This window comes from Gymnoscopelus microlampas (genome assembly GCF_963454915.1).
Source record: "Gymnoscopelus microlampas genome assembly, chromosome: 19".
In the NCBI taxonomy this organism is placed as follows: Eukaryota; Metazoa; Chordata; class Actinopteri; order Myctophiformes; family Myctophidae; genus Gymnoscopelus; species Gymnoscopelus microlampas.
This window is the reverse complement of record NC_139956.1, coordinates 4,143,476-4,164,463: the sequence shown is the minus strand read 5'-3', so window position 1 is coordinate 4,164,463 and position 20,988 is coordinate 4,143,476. Positions and strand designations below refer to the sequence as shown.

The following is a 20,988-nucleotide window of genomic DNA, read 5'->3' as shown; positions in this document are numbered from 1 at the left end:
CGTGAAGCGACGCGTTTCAAGCTTGTAGATCTGCTACTTTTCATGCTCTTGTGTGACGCTGTAGTGTGATCAAGTAGAGTAATCAAGTCATTTTCCAAAAAATATAAGAAAGTTAGAATATGGAGATAAGAGGTTTCTGCCCGACAGGAACGATCTATTCCATCTATTCTGTTGCTTTTTTCTTTTTTTCACAGGCAGATTAATAATCGCTCTCACACACACACACACACACACACACACACACACACACACACACACACACACACACACACACACACACACACACACACACACACACACACACACACACACACACAATTTACTTTTGCATTTTCAACTCCCATATCTATGATTTGATGAATTGAACACACAACATTTTCATACATAGGACCACAATAAAAACGAGCCCCAGGGGATTTATGTGTTATCATTTTAGCATTATTGTATAACTGTGTCTCTGTACTTTATGTGTTATCATTTTAGCATTATTGTATAACTGTGTCTCTGTACTTTATGTGTTATCATTTTAGCATTATTGTATAACTGTATCTCTGCACTTTTTGTTATCCAAAATAATCTTATTAGAACTAGGGACCCCCCAAAATAATCATATTTTAACTGGGGACCCCCAAAACAATCCTATTTGAACTGGGGACCCCCCAAAATAATCATAATTGAACTGGGTACCCCCCACCCTGACAAGCAATTGGAATTGTAGTAGTCAAGGCATTACATTTTGTTTGACTGGCTTCCAGAGATAAATATAAATATCAGATCTACAAGCTCACAACACTTCGCGTTGTGAGCTTGTAGATCGGCTATTTTCACAGTTTGACAATTTGGCCAATGATTGACCAGTTTGTATATACAGTTTGGTATTTAAAATGTCTTAAAAGTTATTAAATTGTCACTTTACTGTCATCTGGCGACCCAGTACTTTGAGTTTGAGTACTGGGTTTGCAGCGCGAGGCGTTGTGAGCTTGTAGATCTGCTATTTTTGGCTAATGTTCCCCTCAGAATAGGGATTCTAGGGTGTAAGTGGTTAATGTAAAAAAATAAAAATAAAGTTCCTATCACACAAAGAGGGGGCCCCCCTGTAGTAACTCTGAGGACCTCCCAAGGGTCCCGGACCAACTGTTGAAGACCACTGATTTAGACCATAAAATGACAGTCAAATTAAATTTGAATCATAGTAATGCTCAAAAAACGTCACCTGACTCAAATAGGCATAGTGAAATTACATATGTTTGCCCGGCAGTCAGAAACAACAATTCTTAATTTTATATGGAACAAAGACAAACGTTCACATTTTGGTGAAGTTGTACCGTAAATAGCATTTTATCAGAAAATAATATTACCAATCCATTAATGAAAACTAATTTCAGTAAATCACCTAATCGATGAATGTCTTCAGCCCGACTTGATATATAAATAATAACCCACTAACGGTAGAATGTGGTTTGAATGGAGAGCTTGTAGATCGGCTATTTTCAAATGGCCGATGTAGGGCTGAAGTGGTTACTGTATGTTTTGTAATAATAATTGAATGGTTATTTCATTAAAATCCTGCTTTGTCAATGTGAACTACATGTTGTGCAATCATGCTTTAGCATGTGAATCAGTTTGGATCCATCCGTTCAAGATCCTGATCAACAACATCTACTAGCCGGTGCCTTTATGTTTTGGACTAATAGTAAAAAGGAACAGGAAATTGAGTACAGAAACAACAAAGAACGTTATAAGACAGTTTTCAATTAAACAAAATCAGATAGACTTCTAGAATTTAACATACCTATATACATTGATCACACATTGCCTGCCAATAACGCATATATGCGTTCTTTAGAATCCATCACTTGCCTGCCAATAACGCATATATGCGTTTTTAGAAAGAAAAACTTTTTTTTAATTTTTATTTGACCCAAAGAACCAAGGATATATGATTTTTCGAAGATCTAGACTCCTATCCACTTCCTTGTTAACTTAAAAATTCTGTATCTCGGCTCCTGAGTACTTTTTTAATGTCAATGAAAAATCTCTGGCAGAAAATTGCAAAAAAATCTGAAATAATTCTGGCAGTCAATCGGTTAACATGTATACATATAATGTGTTGACATTTTATCAGTTGTATGAACAAAAAAGAAAAAACAATGTATGGAGGATCATAGTACTAATTAGAACATAAAGTAGTCATGTGGGTTTTCTGATCTAGTTGATTCTTCCTTATGAAGAATCGTTCATAGTTTCTCTTTCATGTGTGTCCGTTCATGTTTACGTAGGCTGCTTAACTGAGTGTAGCTTCTCTCACATTGACCACAAGTGTAAGGTTTATGTCCTGTGTGAACTCTCTGGTGTGCTGTCAGGGTGGATGATAGAGTGAACCTGTGCCCACACTGATCACATTTAAGAATGTTTATGGAAATGTCTCTTTCCTTATTGTGCTATAATTTTGCTATCTTGTTTTGTGAGACACTTTAATAACTTGAACCTTGACAACGGCTATGAGTTTGATAACGGATAACTGAGACATCTGATATGATATCAAGCAGTCTGAATGGGCAAAGGTGTGTGTGTGTGTGTGTGTGTGTGTGTGTGTGTGTGTGTGTGTGTGTGTGTGTGTGTGTGTGTGTGTGTGTGTGTGTGTGCGTGTGCGCGTGTGCGTGTGTGTGTGTGCCAGCAAACGAGGAAGTAGGTCCATCCATGCTCTTTTTCCTTATATACAGTATTTTTTTAAATATATTTCTTGAAATATTTTAATTTATTTTCAACCACATGAACCCTAGTGTCACTATTCTGGGATAAATATTCGGTGAAAATATCAGATATACAAGTGTGATCAAGGATACTGGCACTTTACAGCATCTGCATGCATGCGATATATTTACAATAATTGTTTATGACCTGGGAGTAAGAACATTGCGGACAGCACCTTCAAGCACGTTAAGTTTTTATTATCTTTTTTTTCCAATTCCAAAAATTGAGAAAATCCTACAAATTCAAACCACTACAGCAGTCAGCGTCACACTGACTTTCACAAGAGTCAGTCGTGGACAATGTCCTCACATTTACTATTTCACTTACTATTTGTACTCGCACACATCAGCCACATATTCACAATATGCCATCTACAACATCGATACAATATCGATTATAATATAGAAAACCAAACCAATATACACATCTACATCTACAAAAATACTATTTTCACTAAACATTTATCACATCTCAGGAACCACAACTTATAGTTCCCTATTTAGAAGCAGCTTCCATAGTGCTGCTGAACCAGCTCTTGAAGGAGGACTTAAAAGTGACATATGAGCCAAATGGACTTTAGGTAAGCAGGTAGACCATTCCACAGTAGCACAGCAGAATATCTGAATGTATTTCTTCCTATACATGTTTTGTACCTGCAAGACACCAAGTCGATGGGGCTCCCTCTGGTGGCGTGACTGTGATTGACGTCCTTGGGTCTAGTGATAGCATGCACAAGAACGTTGATGCTGATCGGTATAGTGCTTTGCGAGAGTCACAGCTCTGTGGAACTCCATATTTGGGTAAGACTGATGTCATGTATTGATGATGCAAGATTTTCACATTTTCCCTCTTATGTGCACTGCATTCTCCAGCCAAACAGCCGAACTTCCTTAGGTTCGGCAGATGAATAACTACAAGATTGCATCATTCAGAACTTCTGGAGGGCCTTGGCCCTTGACGTTTGTTTGGCCGTTCTGCACCTCTGAGATGTTCTGATTAGCCTAGCCGAAGTCGTTTGGCTACTGTGATTGGTCAAGAAGTTGCAGGTATAAACATCTCTGAAATCCCTCTTTATAAACAAATGGCAATACAAACTGGCAAAACATCCTTACCTCTGAGACTTTTCCAACAAGAGCGTTGGATTATCAAGGCATTAAAGGGATAGTTCAAAAGAATGTTTTTTTTATATTGATTTGTCACCCCATGGAGACTTGAATTCATGGATATTGTCTTGTTTGTCGCATTCCTAAGCCAATAATTTGACGACCAGCCGGTAGGACACACAAAGGAGACTCTTTGTGTCTCCAAGCAAACCATCAAATTATTGGTTTAGGAATGCGACAAACAAAACAATCCATGGGGTGACTAATCAATAGAAAAAAAGTCATTTTGGGGGTGAACTATCCCTTTAAAACTACCGCTTCCAGGACCTGGCTGTACACAGCTTCAGTGGCTTGAGAGACCGATGGTGTGAGTTAAGTTTGTTGCTGGGCAGATTACTGAGGGGTCTGGTGTTCAGAACTCTCAAGGGTTAGGTGGCAGTATGTATTGGCATTTTTCTGTCCAAACTTGTTTCGTTTTTGTCCCCTGGAAAAAGTTTGGTTGGACTCTCTGTGAAGTATTTACCCGCCTTCACATGGCCCTGGGTAGGCGACCCGGCTTCACTGAGATGTCCACTGGTTGATAAGAGTCACCCCTTATCACAGTGGTTCCGGGGACCCCTAGGGGTCTTGAGGGTCCGTTTGGTTCCATTTGCATACTCTCAGACATGAGCGTCCGGGGCCTATAAAGCATTACAAACCGGTGGCCCTTTAAATTAAAATGTTTCAGAATCACTGCCTTATCTACTTGGAGGAGGCCAGTCCCGAGCCTTATGGAACTCCATATTTGGGCAGTGTATGACCCGTTATCAGAGCACATGGAGGCCAGTTTATGACGTAACAACGTCGTTGTGTGTGGATGTATATTCAGTGGATAAAGGGAGACATAGCTCAGGTCTGTGCCTGCTTGGCTCTTTGTAACATTTCCCTCCTTCCTGCCGTTAACACACAAATATGAGCAGCAGTGGGCGGCGGCCCAGAACAAGCTCATCCGCTCAGCCTTCAGGAGCTCCCAGGGCAGCAGCGGCCGGCGGCAGGTCATCGGCGGCCGGTGGCAGGTCGTCGGGAGCCGGTGGCAGGTCATCAGCCGGTGGGAGCGCAGCAGGAAGGACTGGGGCTTTACAGGCCAGCGCAAGCAGCTCAACGTCCGTTGGAAATCCTAAACTATCAAGAGGCAGTAGTGGCAAGGTGGTGGCCACTACCGGCAAGGGCCACGCCCGCCCACAGGAAGCGTCACACACGGCGGATGTCAAGGTGGTCGGCAACGCTACGAGCTTCGAAAATCCGAAACTATCTCGAGACGGCGCCAAGGTGACGACGGTGGTGGCCACGCCTGGCCAGGGCCCCGCACGCCCCCAGGAAGTGTCCTACGCGGATATCAAAGTGATCGGCAACGGCTCCTTCGGCGTGGTGTACCAGGCACGCCTCGTCGACAGCCAGGAGATGGTGGCCATCAAGACGGTTCTCCAGGACAAGAGGTATAAGAACCGGGAACTACAGATCATGAGGAAGTTAGACCACTGCAACATAGTGCATCTACGCTACTTCTTCTACTCCAGTGGAGAGAAGAAAGAGGACATGTATCTGAACCTGGTCCTGGACTTTGTCCCAGAGACGGTGTACAGGGTGGTCCAGCACTTCAACACGGCCAAGACCACCATCCCCATTATCTATGTGAAGGTCTACATGTACCAGGTGTTCCGCAGTCTGGCCTATATCCATTCGAAGGGCGTGTGTCACAGGGATATCAAGCCCCAGAACCTGCTCGTGGACCCAGAGACGGCCATCCTCAAAATCTGTGACTTTGGCAGCGCGAAGCAACTGGTCCGCGGCGAGCCTAACGTGTCATATATATGTTCGCGGTACTACCGCGCCCCCGAGCTCATCTTCGGCGCCACCGACTACACCTTCAAAATTGACATCTGGTCGGCCGGTTGCGTGCTGGCTGAGCTGCTGCTGGGGCAGCCCATTTTCCCTGGGGACAGCGGGATGGACCAGCTTGTAGAGATCATCAAAGTCCTGGGGACTCCAACCAGAGAGCAGATCCATGACATGAACCCCACCTACACGGGGTTCAAATACCCACAGATCGAAGCACAACCATGGACAAAGGTGTTTAAGCCCCACGTCCCTCCGGAGGCCATCTCCCTGTGCTCCCGTCTGCTGGAGTACACGCCGGAGACCCGGCTGTCTCCCCTCGAGGCCTGTGCCCACGCCTTCTTCGGTGAACTGCGCCAGCCCAACACTCGCTTGCCCAGCGGACGGGAGCTGCCGCTCCTCTTCAACTTCAGCCCTGCCGAACTGTCCATCCAGCCTCTTCTGAACTCCACGCTCATCCCTCCTCACGCTCGTGCGCAGACAAGCTTGTGCACAGACTGACCACACTGTACCAATGTGCAGTGTCAGGGGATGCTTTGGATGCTTAGACTAAGCTGCAATGCTCAGCCCGACGTAGACCATCAGTCTATCCTGGTGGTTTTGAGAGCATCAAGGGGGGTTAGGGCTAGGCCATGAACGGTAAATGGTGCATGTATATAGCGCTTTTATCCAAAGCGCTTTACATAGATTGTACATTACAATCACCCGTTCACACACACATTCACACACCGATGGCGGAGGAAACCATGCAAGGCACCAACCTGCTCATCGGGGGCAAATAGGGGTTCAGCGTCTTGCTCAAGGACACTTCGACACTAACTCTGGGGGGGCCCGAGATCGAACTGGGAACCTCACAGTTCCCATCCGGCCACTCTACCCCTGACCCACTGCTGCCACGATGTTTGGGAGACAGACATTGGAAGCGGAGCTGCCCTATGTGTTATGTGGATCAGACAATAGGATTTCCTGTGTTATAATGAAATTACTATTGACTTTTATCATGTCCTATATTTATGTGTTTTAGGTAATTGTATATGTCACACTGGTGCAGATGACAAGGCCAGGGGACAGAGGAGTCTTGGCTTTTGCCAGCAGGAGTCCTGATTCCATGGAGAGGAATTATCCTGCCACAGAGCTGGAGTACTCGACTGGTTTCCAAGGGCGTTTTGTGGGCATCACTTCTTGTCGATTTGATCAGGTATCAGGGATCAAATCGACAGGAAGTGATGCCCACAACGCCCTAGGAAACTTGTGGATATGCCAGATTGCTGTGGTGTTTGTGTGCAAGTTTGGTTACGTAGTGTCAAAAGTCACAGGTATGCCTAATTCGGGATTGGGCTTGAACTCTGTCCTTGTTTCGAGTATTATTCTTGTGGATTATTCTTTTTTGCAACTATTTTTTGTGAAAGAGTTTTTGTGTTTTCTTTTCTTTTCTTTTCTTCCTTTGCAGCATAGAATAGAAATAAGAAATGAGCTCTTGAGTTTTTGTTTAGTTTTATCATCATAATTATATAAACATATGGTCATGTATGCATTTTTGTCAATAAAAACATCAATCAATCATATGTGGAAAACCGGAGTGGATTATTTTTGTTTTCATTCCCCCCCACCCCCCTCTAACAGAAAGTGATTTTGTTTTACTAACATTCTTTTGTTTGTCTTTATTGTGTTTTTGTTTGTTTAGTTTTTTATCATTATAGGAAACTGAATTGAAGACTTGAACAGAGGCCTTTTTTGGTTTATGATTGGTGGGCTTATGTTTGACCAATAGAGGAATGGTACAGTATGTTGACAACCGCAGTCTATTTTTTTTCACCCATAACGTCTAGTTTTTGTCTACGACGGAGGCGCGCCGTCTAGTCCCCATATAGTAGGCAGTGGGCACAAAATGTAAATTAAACCCATACAGATATACTCAAATGAAACAAAACTGTCCATTCACAGCTTTGACGGTGACAAGTAAAATCTTAAAATCAATTCTAAAATTAACGGGTAACCAGTGAAGAGCAGCTAAAATGGGGGTGATATGCATGGTCACGTTTCTTGGAGTTTGTTAAAAGTCTAGCCGTTGAGTTTTGTACTATTTGGAGACGGGATATTGCTTTTTTAAATTTTGAGCTTATAAGAGAGTATTTAGTACGGGGCTCCCTGGCACAAAACATTTTCAGATGGGGGTTAGGGGACATATACATATTAATTTGTGAAGCAAGCCCAAATAAGCACTCACTCACTCACTCATCCCATGGCCTAGGGGGCCGTAGGGGTGTCATGGTGGATGCTTGGGCAGTCAGGGATCTCCAGCGCTCACGATCTTCTGCTGTGCGTAGCAGGGTTTGGAAGCTGCAGCCAGTCCATTCCTTGATGTTGTCCATCCAGGACTTTCTCTGCCTGCCTCTTCTCCGCTTCCCCTCCACTGTCCCCTGTAGGATGGTCTTTAACAGGGAGGTGTGTCTTGTGACATGACCATACCAGGCCAGTTTGCGACGTTTTACTGTTGAGAGTAGGGGTTCCTGTTCTCCAGCATGGGTGGTGACTAACTGTCTAACATAATCATTTGTCCGGTATTCTTTATATGAAATATGTAGCATTCTTCTATAGCACTTGCTTTCAAAGGACTGTACCCTGCGCTCAGTGTCCGCTGTGAGTGTCCAGCTCTCACAGCCATAGAGTAGGGTGGAGAGTACAAGTGACTTGTAAAGTCTGACCTTCACTGAGAAGCTGATAAGCAACTAAGTCCAAAAAAATGCAACTCACAACCAATATTTACAGGGAACTTCACAGAATAATAAGCCCAAAGTCGCTTATGATAAGCAGACATGGCAACGCTGGTTTCTGTCTCGACAGTATCACTTAGGCTACTTTGTGCTCTTTAGATAGCTCAATAAATGTATACAGTGTACATATCGCAAAGCAACACAGCAGAGATAATGTGTGATATGTCTTCTATTTTCCTGGGCCGAATATTTCACAAAGATCACAGTCGGTCAGAAATAGTGTTTGTTCTAAACTGTGTTTTGTTCCACGGCTGCCAAACTGCAGAACAAAAAAATTACATAGATGTCCGTACCTTCTTGTTATATACCTTGAGTTTCCCTCCTTTTCTGCCACCATTTTGTTCACATCATGTGACCTCCAGTCTAGTGTCATGTGATCCACCTGTGTTCATTGTAGATTGTTTGTAGTGTGTCCTGTTGGCTCTTGTGTGTATTAATGGCCTGTCCTCTGTCAGTCAGTTGTCTGATTGAAAATGATAGGGAAACATGAGACCGGGTTATGTGAGGGTTGTCAGGATGAAGAGGAGTCAGTGCATCATGTATTATTAGAGTGTAGTGAATATGAGAGAGAGAGGGACATAATGAGGAACAAACTTAGGGATTTAGGATTGCAGGAGTTTTCTTTGAGAGGGATTTTAGGTATGAGTAAAAGAACTCAAGTTAAAGTTTTGTTAGGTTTTTTGAGGGATATAGGAATATTTGAAAGAATTTAGAGTAGTAAAGTGTGAATGAGAGTGTGTGATCCACAATATCACAAGGGGGCGGTAATGCAACACTAGTTTGGATGCAAGCCGCGTCTGTCTGTTGATGTCAGCCTGGCTGCTGTTTGCTGTTGTAAGTAACCTTCTCATTTATATGTTTGTATCCTGACTGTATCTGTGTCTGTGGTTTTACTCTAACTTGTAACTGGAGACATAAGCTTGGTTTGTCCCCCCCCCCCAAAAAAAAACCTGACATAAGTACCAGGTAGTAATAATAATAATAATAATAAACTTTATTTGTATAGCACCTTTCATGACATGAAATGCAGCGCAAAGTGCTTTACAGAGCAATAATACAGTTACAGTTACAACCAATTTAACAATAAAGCAAACAAAAAATAAAATAAAAGCAAAAGCATAAAACATTAAAATAGGCAATACAGTGAGGACTTAAAAATCAACCAAAGAGTCAGCTAAAAGCAAGAGTGAAGAAATAGGTCTTGAGCTGTGCTTTAAAGCTATCGACAGAGGCTGCCTGTTTTAGGTGTAATGGGAGTTTATTCCACACTGTTGGTCCGTAAAAGCAGAATGCTGCTTCACCGTATTTTTTATATGTCATTTTAGGCACCTCGAGTAGGTCAGCACTTGAAGACCTGAGGGTCCGGTTTGGAACATGTCTCTCTAGGCAGTCATAGAGGTAGGAAGGTGCCAGACCATTTAGAGCTTTATAAACTATTAAAAGAATTTTAAAATCAATCCTAAAAACAACCGGGAGCCAGTGTAGTGAAGCTAGAACTGGAGTGATATGTTCTCTCATTCTAGTTTTAGTTAAAATTCTGGCTGCCGCATTTTGAACAAGTTGTGATCTGTCAGTTGTTTTCTTAGGCAGGCCAGAGTAGAGTGCATTGCAGTAATCAAGCCGAGAGAAAACAAAAGCGTGGATCAGCGTTTTTGCGTCGTCTAACGACAGATAGTCTCTAATTCGCGCAATATTTCTAAGATGAAAGAAAGCAATCTTGGTGACATGATTAATGTGTGCATTAATATATGCACATATATGAACCTGAATATGGCATATATGCAGCATATATTCTGCATATACTTGCCATATATTGGCAAAAACAATAAAAACATCCCCATCTGGTCCTTCATATACAGGGTTTCTGGTCCATCTGGTCCTTCATGGCCTGGGTTTTATCCCTGCATGCTTCAGGTCAGAATAAACTGAAGGTATGGTACAGTAAGTGATATTTTTTTGGTTAAAACCATAAAAGCCTCCTGGATCCAAACGATACCTCGAATAAACATTCCACAATGGGAGCTTTACTGTTGTGCAGATTTTATTCTTTTTTTCACTGGGTTGTCAGTCAACCCATTCACACACATTCATTCACTCACTGACAGCGGAGACAACCAAGGCCTGCTAATCGGGAGCAGTTAGGGGTTCCGTGTCTTGCTCGAGTACACATCGACATGCAGCCGGAACAAACTGATGATCGAACCGGGAACCTCCCTAGCCACTGCCGCTGTTTACCAACACACCAGCTAACAAATAACAGCACATTTGTTATCACAGTTGTGATGATAATGATTTTAACAGATAAGTCTTTCACAGATCCAGTTGTTGGCTACAAAACACGATCTGTCGTTCCATCCTCTTTCAGGCGGAGCCGAGTTATTATCCACAAAAAACTCAACGCAGTCTTGTTCCGTATAATATTGTACAGCAGCGTTGTTAGGCTGGTCAGGTTCCCAGTACCTGGAGAAGTAGGAAGATTTAATTCAGTTCAATTCCTTTAAAATGATGCCTTAGTTTTCGCTCTAAATCTTTTGCTTTTTAATGATCAACCTCATATGATGTCTAGATATTTAGATGTACTAAACAACAGACATAATTGTGAAACAATTTGGTAGGTTTGTATTTATAATAACACATACATAATACCATTCAGAAAAAATAGCAAAGAGGAGATATGGGAAATGTACTTAAAATATTGGTTCAAATGAAGAAGAGAAGAAAAGAAAAATGGAGCTAAATGTAGTCTTACGTTGGTGTGCTCAGTGGCGTTCCATCCACCCACGTAAACAGTCCTTCTTCCTCTCTGTCGGTCAAACCCAGCCACACTGTCTGGTCTAAACGTTCAACAAAGTCCTGGACAGAAAAGCCGCTGGTTACCGAGCTGAAAATAGAATTGTCTCAACAAAGTTGAATAGGTTACAACCCTCGCACACGTGCGACACACAAACACACACAATACCTGTTTTTCTTTGCTCTTTATGACAATCAGGTTTGACTGTCTGTCTCTACACCACTGTCTGCTCTCCTCCCAGGTTTTCCTCTCAGTAGACATGTAATAACAACCTCTGTCAAATGACTGCCATCCAGGAGATTCTAACAACAACATTAATAATGTTACATCTTTTCTTTTAATTTGCTCAAATTAATGAACAACATTATTTACTGTAACAATGAATAAAAACAGTGATGTTTCACTGACCACAGAGCCTCCACTTCATGTCATCTCTCTCTTCAGTCAGGTTGTTGTTCTTGATTTGTAATCGGTCTCGTTTTTTCAGTCAGGAGGTCATACCTGGTATCTAACTTGTCATACCTGGTCTTTAACTGGTCTTGCCTGGTCTCTAACTTGTCATGACTGCTCAGTAACCCGTCATTCTGTTCAGTCAAGTTGTTATGTCTGGTCATTAACTGGTCAAAATCGGTCTGTAGGTGGTTGATCTGTTCAGTCAAGTTGTTATGTCTGGTCATTAACTGGTCAAAAATAGTCTGTAATCGGTCGTAGCTGGTCACTAGTTGGTGTCTGTCCACCATGTTGGACTGATCTGTATGGAAACAATATTATTTACAAAATGGGTGATCCACTATTTAAAAAAACATTATCGTCCAACTACAGTACCAATGCTGCTACAGAATCTGTTTCTATACTAAATCACTACGACTAATAATACATTTTTATCATGCCAACATATGTTTGCTCAACATAGATATACTCTATAGAACATGCAATAAAATACATTGTTATGAAACGTGACTTACAGAGATAGAGTGGTAGAGCAACGCTGAGGAGAGCTAGAACAGCACAAAGCAATCCAACACCGACTCCAACCAGCTTGTACCGTCTTATGTCTGGAGGGAGGGAGTAGAGTTACAATCTTTAAAACATTTGTGTAAAGGTTTTTGTTGTGATTTTTTGTTTCAGTAACATCTCTTACCAGTAGTGGTGGAAAAAGTACTCAAATATTATACTTGAGTAAAACTTTCAATACTGCAATGTAGAAATACTCTGTTACAAGTGAAAGTCCGGAATATATTTGTTTTTTTTACAAAAAGTACAAAAGTATTGGCATCAAAATGTGCTTTAAGTACCAAAAGTGCAGCATGTCCCATTTCACAAGTTTTCAAATGTATACAAATCTTTTGAAAATAGCAGATCTACAAGCTCACAATGCGTCGGATCACAACGTATTGTGAGCTTGTAGATCAGCTATTTTCAAATAGCCAATCTACAGTATATAGGGCTAAAGTGATTAATGTATGTTTTGTAATAATAATCAAAATCTACAAAGTAATTAGTAAGTTTTCAAATAATGATAGTGGCGAAAACGTACAATATTTTCCTCTGAGATGTAGTGGAGTAGAAGTAAAAGTACTGAAAATACTGAAGTAAAAATACCTTAAACAAATTACTTAAGTACAGTACTTGAGTAATGTGCTTAGTTACTTTACACCACTGCTTACCAGACTGCAGTATCTTCTGTGGATCTCTCTCCTGAGCTGTGGGCCTGCTGATATCAATATCATCATAGATGATATCGTCGACCTCTTGGAGCTCAATGTTTTCATAATGTCCATCTACAGCCATTTCTATACCTTAAAGACTTGAATTCTTCTCGCAGGTGTTGTATCTGGTCCAGGTCTTCACAACACACTGATCTAGTGAGAAGTGCGCTCTTTGTTTCATTTATTTCTGTGCCTCTCTTCCTCTTTTATTTTGGTTATGCTCTGCCCTCACTTTTAAAACTCCTTATTTTAGGGTTAGGTTTAGGGTTTCACTTCATTCTTTCCTTTATCCATTTCCTTTCTTTTCCGGTTACAACAACGTTACTGACCAGATGCAACACGACAGTTTCTTGTGTCAGGGAAATCTCCACACTTTCATTTCTTTTATATTTTGTGTCACAGCTGTGGCTCCCAAACAGTGGGTCGGGACCCAATTCTGGATCGCAGGTCCATTTTTATAGGTTGTGAGTAAATATCCCGTTTTTCTTTTTCTTTAATTTCCTTTATTTAGTTATATAATGTAATAGCCTATTTAAAAATAAATTAAAAAATGTTCCCCCCATCTAAAACTTTCATGAAATAAAAACGAATTATACATTTAAATAAATGTTAAAACTAAATTAAATTGTATTCAAAAGACTAGGACTAAACTAAATCAAAATTAACACTGGACCAATGCTGAACATGAAGAGTGAAGTGTTCTGCTTTTAAGGTCGTGAATGGTTTATTTCTTTGACTCTGGCTCTCTCTAATGTCCTTTGTGTGTCATACCACCCCCCCCCCCAAAAAACTTGATTAATGGACTGCTACGGTTTTGTTTTTGTTTTACAAATAGATTTTTAGTAGTGTGTCTGTATCATTAACATATTTACACCTGCTTCAATTCATCTAAGTTTGCCTTTCATTATTCCTGTTATTGACTGTTTGTTTTCCTGCTCACAGAGCAGCTGTGAACACTACTCATCCCTGTGCTAAAATCTAAAATGACACAGACGCTTTCCCGGTTTTAATGGGATCAACATCAGGGGCGCCGATTTATGTGCGCGCTACTGGGGGCGCAACCAGGACGCATGCACGTCCAGGTTTGTTACTTTTTGGATTTTTTTTTGTTACTTTAATTTGGTTAATTTGGTAAATAATAAAATAGGGCTAAAGTGGTTAATGTATGTTTTATAGGCCACTACCGTGACGCAGACAACGTGGTTGCGTTGGGGCCCATGACGTTAGGGGCCCATCCCCAAGCGGAAAAAATAAATAAAAATAATATTAAAAAAAATAATTATGAATTAAAACATAAACCTGGGTGGGCCCTTAAATTATTGTAATTGTTAAGTAGTTGTTACAAAACCGTTGTTTATGTACCCGAAATCCATCACAAACCCGCAAAAAATGTATCAGAAACCACTAATAACCGCAAAATTTTCACACAAAGTATAAAACGGCGCTTAAGTGGTTGAACAAGACTCTTTGTCAGTAACAGATGATCCTTATGGTGGTGATATTTCATTTTTAGTTTGAGGCCATTATGTTTACCACCTTATGCTACGACATGACATAGAAAAGTAATTATATAAACATGTATCAATGATGTTGATTCCCAGACGCATGATTAGCTTAATGTGCAACATTGTTTTCTCACTCAACAGTAAACAAACCAACCTACAGTACAAGTGTATACAGGGTATCTGCACATTTATATAGTTACAATTTAATGACTTTTAAGACCTTTTTAATACCAAATTGTCAGACATTGTGAAAATAGCCGATCTACAAGCTCACAACGCCTCGCAGTGCGAGGCGTTGAGAGCTTGTAGATGGGCTATTTTCACAATATTTATCTGTGGAATCAAGGCAAACTAAATGTAATGCCTATACAATTCTGTGTGTGTGTGTGTGTGTGTGTGTGTGTGTGTGTGTGTGTGTGTGTGTGTGTGTGTGTGTGTGTGTGTGTGTGTGTGTGTGTGTGTGTGTGTGTGTGTGTGTGTGTGTGTGTGTGTGTGTGTGTGTGTGTGTGTGTGTGTGTGTGTGTGTGTGTGTGTGTGTGTGTGTGTTGAGGACAGAGACATTATGAGGGCTCCTATCAGACCAGGGTGTTGAACAGTTCCACCTTTCCCCACAGGGAGGTGCCAGTGAGAAAAGATGGGTGTGGTTGTTTATTTACTCATGAGATAAGTGTGAATATTGTTTCCAAAGTGTTGCCAACCGCTTCAGTTGGAAACAGTGGTGTAAAGTAACTAAGTACATTTACTCAAGTACTGTACTTAAGTACAATTTTGAGGTATGTTTTACTTTACTGGAGTATTTCCAATTTTCAATACTTTTATTTCTACTCCACTACATCACAGAGGCAAATATTGTACTTTTACTCCACTACAGTTATTTGACAACTTTAGTTACTAGTCACTTTGCAGATATAAAGTATTACATTCTAAAACATACATTAACAACTTCAGGCCTATTTTATACCTAGGCTATTTGAAAATAGCCGATCGACAAGCTCACAACGCGATGAGCTTGTAGATCTGCTATTTTCAAACATTTTAGTACTTTTACGTTTGATACTTTAAGTATATTTTGATGCCAATACTTTTGTACTTTTACTCAAGTAACATTAGCTAAAATAAGCATAACAAGGTAGTTGTATAGGTCTGTATGGGATTAATATACTCTATCACTACAGACAACACAGCTACCTTTTTTTAAACATTGGGGTGAGTATTCCTACCTCTGAGGTGAGTCTTCCGAGGTGAGTTTTCTCAGGTCATGGGGTGAGTGTTCCTACCCCCCGAAAATCTTGGGGGTGAGTATTCCTACCTCTGAGGTGAGTCTTCCGGGGTGAGTATTCCTACCTCTGAGGTGAGTTGGTTTTGAGGTGAGTCTTCTTGATACCCTGTTGGTGTGATGCAAGATAAACAGCACAAGTCACCACTAGGGGTGCTCTCATGCTGTTTTATTGGGAAGCACAATGTTATACACATTCAGCATCAGTGGTGTAAAGTAACATTTACTCAAGCACTATAGTACAATTTTGAGGTATTTTTACTTTACCGGAGTATTTCCATTTTTCTGTTCTTTTACTTCTACTCCACTACATCTCAGAGGCAAATATATACTTTTACTCCACTACAATTATTTGAAAACTTTAGTTACTAGTTACTTTGTAGGTTTTGATTATTATTACAAAACATTACCCACTTCAGCCCTATGTACATTTTTGGCCATTTGAAAATAGTCGATCTACAAGCTCACAATGTGACGCATTGTGAGCTTGTAGATCTGCTATTTTCACTGGCGTTGTGTTGGGAGAGACAGACTAAATGATACCATATGGTATGAGATTATGGCTCATGACAAGACGTCACTAGCAGCTGAAGGTTTAAATTGTGACAATGGGATTTTTGAAGACTGGGCTGTTTCACTAAAAGACTTTGCTCAACAGTAAACACATGACAAACACTGAGTAACTGATACTGGATGTAAGCTGTAGTTTTAATTAAAGGGAAAATATTGTGTGACAACGAGGACTTTGCACGGACTCTCTCTTTGCCCGGTGTTTCGCCCAGGTCGGCGTGGTTTTGAGGTTAGGTTTAGGCATAATTTCTGTGAAATTATGCCCATAGTGTTTCCTGCAGTACATGTAAAGAGGAAGTGAATGTAGCAGCAGTGACATCCTGTCTATAAAAAAGAGCCACAGGCCTGTCTGGGTGGCGGGGGAGGGGAGACTGTCCCCAAACAACACACACTGCCTGCAATGTCACACTGCTTTTTGTAGTCACAAGAACAAAGCATCTATCATCACTTACACTGTGCCCTCCTTCTGCAGAGCACACATAGCTTCTCTCTTGTATTCTGGGGTTTATTCTGATGAAAAAAGATGTTGATTTGGATGTCGGCATCTCTATAATAAGAAACGTGTCCCCTGGATGAATTAGGAATGGCTGCACAGACCAGACATAATTAGCAGGGTAGATACTGTAGGTTTGCAGGGTGAATACTGTAGGTTTTGGAGAACAGTGAGGGCTTGATAAGGCCTGTATATTCTCTCTGCCAATCAGTAACTGTATTTCACGCTCTGGTATATTTGTGGCAGGGGTCATCGGGCATCAGAGGGCATTTGTGCCAGGGGTCAGACAGCATCATAGGGGCCAGACTCTTCGAAGATAATGTTAGTTTTAGTGGAGGACAGTCCTGTTTGTCTGGACACTGTTACTGGACTCGACTACTAAAGGACACATGGCCCTGAATACACACACACACACACACACACACACACACACACACACACACACACACACACACACACACACACACACACACACACACACACACACACACACACACACACACAGGTTTTGCTAACTGGCTTTCAATGGAAAGCTTGTAGATCGGCTATTTTCGGTGTGTGCACCGCCGTCATACGACGGCGTATAAATCTGGCTTTATTTGTGTGTGTTCACTCACTGCTCACTGATCACCTGTCTTTTGGAAGAAATTAAAATTGGTAAGGAGTTGTTTCCTTTCCCTTTCTTTTCTTTCTTTTCCTTCCTGAGACCCTGATTTTCCTTTTTTGGGGTAAAGGCATGACTATTTACTTAGTTTTTGCATCTACTGTAGTCTGTTTGCATCAGCCATCAGTTGTCACTCCAGTGTGTGTCAGATCTATTTTTAGCTGCACAGCGTGAAAGAAGCTTGCACACCAGCAGGCTTTTCCACTGGCGACCAGTGATCATATCAGTCTAGAGAACACCTAACTGCATCCGATAAGTTCCTCACCCATATACATGCAAACACACTGATCGTTTCCGTATCCACCCTAAACCGGAAGTACAAGCTGCAAAGCAAATTGATCTCATCCAAACCCAAAAGCAGGCAAAACCATTTTTGTCTTTTGTAAGGGGTGAGAGGAGCCACAGAGACCCTCAATTATTATTATTTTTATACAACAGTTGCTCAATCTGTTCTATTCAGGTAATCTTACACGCTAATGAAAATAATTATATAAAAAAAAAGAATCCAAAAACTTTTTGAGCCCCCCCCCCCAACACCTTGGGCCCTAGTAACTCAGCTCCACTTTTCCCCCTCCTTGTGACGCCCCTGGTCAGTAGCATAGACCGTAAAAATGAATGGACAAAGTAACACCATTTGTTTCTTCAGACCGTAAATGAAGCCCATTTTCAGCTATTTCAAATCCGGAAATGGTGTGGGATGCTGACATTTTAAAATGTTGATGAATTGACTATATGAGAAAAGGGTGAGTTTAGTTTTAGTGGAGGACTGTCCTGTTTGTCTGGACACTGTTACTGGACTCCTACTACTAAAGGTCACATGGCCCTGAATTCACGTGCACACACCCACACAAGCATGCACGCACACACATACACACGCACACACACAGCCCAGCCAGGTTGTTCATGTGACTTCAAAAAATGTTTAGAATATATTTTTTTAAACACAACCTACAGTACAGTCACAGGAGCCATGTTTAAAACATCAATTACAATTAAGAGGTTTTTAGGGCCTCTGTGTGTGGTTTATTATGTATGTGTCTTTTCGCTTGGGGTGTGTGAGTTGGTCTGTGCATGCGCACATTAGTGATAGTGGAGGTATAGACCGTGTGTGTGTGTGTGTGTGTGTGTGTGTGTGTGTGTGTGTGTGTGTGTGGTTTAGGCTAGCGTCTAACCAAAGGAAATGCGCTATTCAGCCAACAAGAAGCAGAGTGATCTCGATCAAAAAACATTGTTTTTTACACAGTCCGTCACGATGAAATTTGATGAAAAATCAACCTACATGATATCATGTGAGTACTTTATTTCAATCTTAATTTACATTCAGTAAACATGAAACTCTATTTAGTCGAAGCTGTTTTTGTCCTCGACTGACCCGGCCCACAGAGTGGAATGAAATCGTCTCACTGGTTTGTCTCTCATACTCAACAACAAAAACAAATATTGTATTTATTGTTGCTTTAGTAAAAATGTAGCCTGTTTCATAAGGAAAAAAATCTCACTTGAAAACTGTATGAGTGATTTATCAAAAGTGCACCGTGCCCCTCATGGTGTTATGCCACATGTTGTTACCCATCATATTCTGTGACCTGGCCTCACTGCAGAGATGGTAGGCTGTAGCAGTAACCAAAAGAGGTATAGCACTGTGTCATGGGTTTGGGTGTAGGCCCTACTACTTGATTTGATAGATTGGGACTGTATCAGCTGTGTGAGGCTATGTGCACGTAGAGTTTGTTAACACTGTTAATGAATGAATATGGTGAAATCTAAATGTAATGCTGTAAATGAAAGGTGATGAGCACTAGGGATGAAAATATCATTAGGTGATCCACATGTTTTTTTCCACATCATCATTGGGCCGGTCATGGTGTTGAATGTTACGGCTGAATTGTTTTCACAGTCCAGCCTTATATAACCTATTTGTATTTACTGATAGCATTTGTATGACTAATACTTTATATATTTTTTTCAGGGCATCCCAATACATACAAACAAAATTGTTAAATATCCAAGTACACAATAGCTTTTTTATGTGTGTAAAGCTTGGATTAAATGAAATGTATAATAATAATAATAATTATTATTATTATTATTACCCTTATTATTATTATTATTATTATTATTATTATTATTATTATTATTATTATTATTATTATTATTATTATTATTATTAAGTGTGCCTGCCATGCAATGGCAAAACACGTCGAGCACTGAAAATAGTAGATCTACAAGCTCACAACACGTCAAATCTGGTCTGCATTGGCACTGGGTGTAAAAAAGAGGTTACAAAAATCTTGGGATAAAAAAATAGTAAAAAAAAAAAAGAAATCTGGTCGTGGTTTGGTTGTGAGCAAACTGGCTTTGCTTTTGCTCTCTGCTCACCTTTCTTGGGAAGAATTTGTAAGGAGTTGTTTTCCCTCAGACTGTTTTCAGTTTTTTCGTGATCATTGTATCCAGTAATTTCCATGTACACATATATATGGACTCACACCGAACGTTTCATATCCGCTCTAGACCAGAAGAGCAAACTGCAAAGCGAATTGATCCCATCCAAGCAGGAGTGGGCTAAACCATTTTTGCATTTTGTAAGGGATGAGAGGAGCCACAGAGAGACTCCATTGTATTTGTTTTTGTTACAAAGTTCCATCTCTCAATAGATTTTATTCAGCTAAGCTTAATTTAGTTATGACACTAATTAGAAAATATATTATCCAAAGAGAAATCTTTCAATCCAGGCTTTTCGAGCCCCTACCCCCAGTTTGAAGCCCCTGAGTCTATCCTGAATCACACTGAGGGGCCAAAAGCAGTCAAAAGCTATTTCACTTACACCCATAGGGGGCACCACAAATGCTACAAATGTCACTGTTTGTTGCAGGACAAAAATAAATCCTAACAAAATTAGGGAGATCTGCACTCTGGGGGGGCACCTTTTTAGATGGTGAATAATGATATTAATTATTAGTATTTAACTATATAATTTTTTTTTTCATAGTGTCAGGCAAACTGTTAGAGCATGCACGTTAGACTAAGAGGTAGAGAGAAGAAAAGAGAAAGAACCACCAAGACAGAATGTGTGAAAAAGAGAGAAAGAGCATACCGTGTGAGTGAAACTTTGAGAGGAAGCCAGAGACCACACACACACACACACACACACACACACACACACACACACACACACACACACACACACACACACACACACACACACACACACACACACACACACACACACACACACACACACACACACACACACACACACACACACACACAGACTGAGCTCTCTCTCTCTCTCTCTTTTTTCTTTTTTTTTCTCTCTCCACACACAGTGGTGCATCTCCTGCTCTGCTGCGGACCTGCTCAAACAGAGGGTGAGTCAAATATAATGCACTGCATTATGGGAAGTGTAGTGTGAGACAAGACATCTGATGTGTCCCAAACATCATGTTAATACCTACACAATACTTTAATACTTTT

The 20,988-nt window shown here is 40.9% G+C and overlaps 2 protein-coding genes across 2 annotated transcripts in view; one reads left to right on the top strand and one right to left on the bottom strand.

Annotated features, from left to right (window-relative positions):
* LOC311034844 (vitelline membrane outer layer protein 1 homolog) overlaps nt 1–20,988 on the bottom strand; it is a 286,803-nt gene that overhangs the window by 166,974 nt on the left and 98,841 nt on the right. The window lies entirely within an intron of this gene.
* On the top strand, nt 4,806–6,233 carry LOC311035181 (glycogen synthase kinase-3 beta-like; the record flags this gene model as incomplete). The annotated part of the gene is made up of 2 exons (XM_084043260.1): nt 4,806–5,042; nt 5,166–6,233. The coding sequence occupies exons 1-2, from the start codon at nt 4,809–4,811 to the stop codon at nt 6,231–6,233; spliced, it is 1,302 nt and encodes a 433-aa protein (XP_083899386.1). The 5' UTR covers nt 4,806–4,808.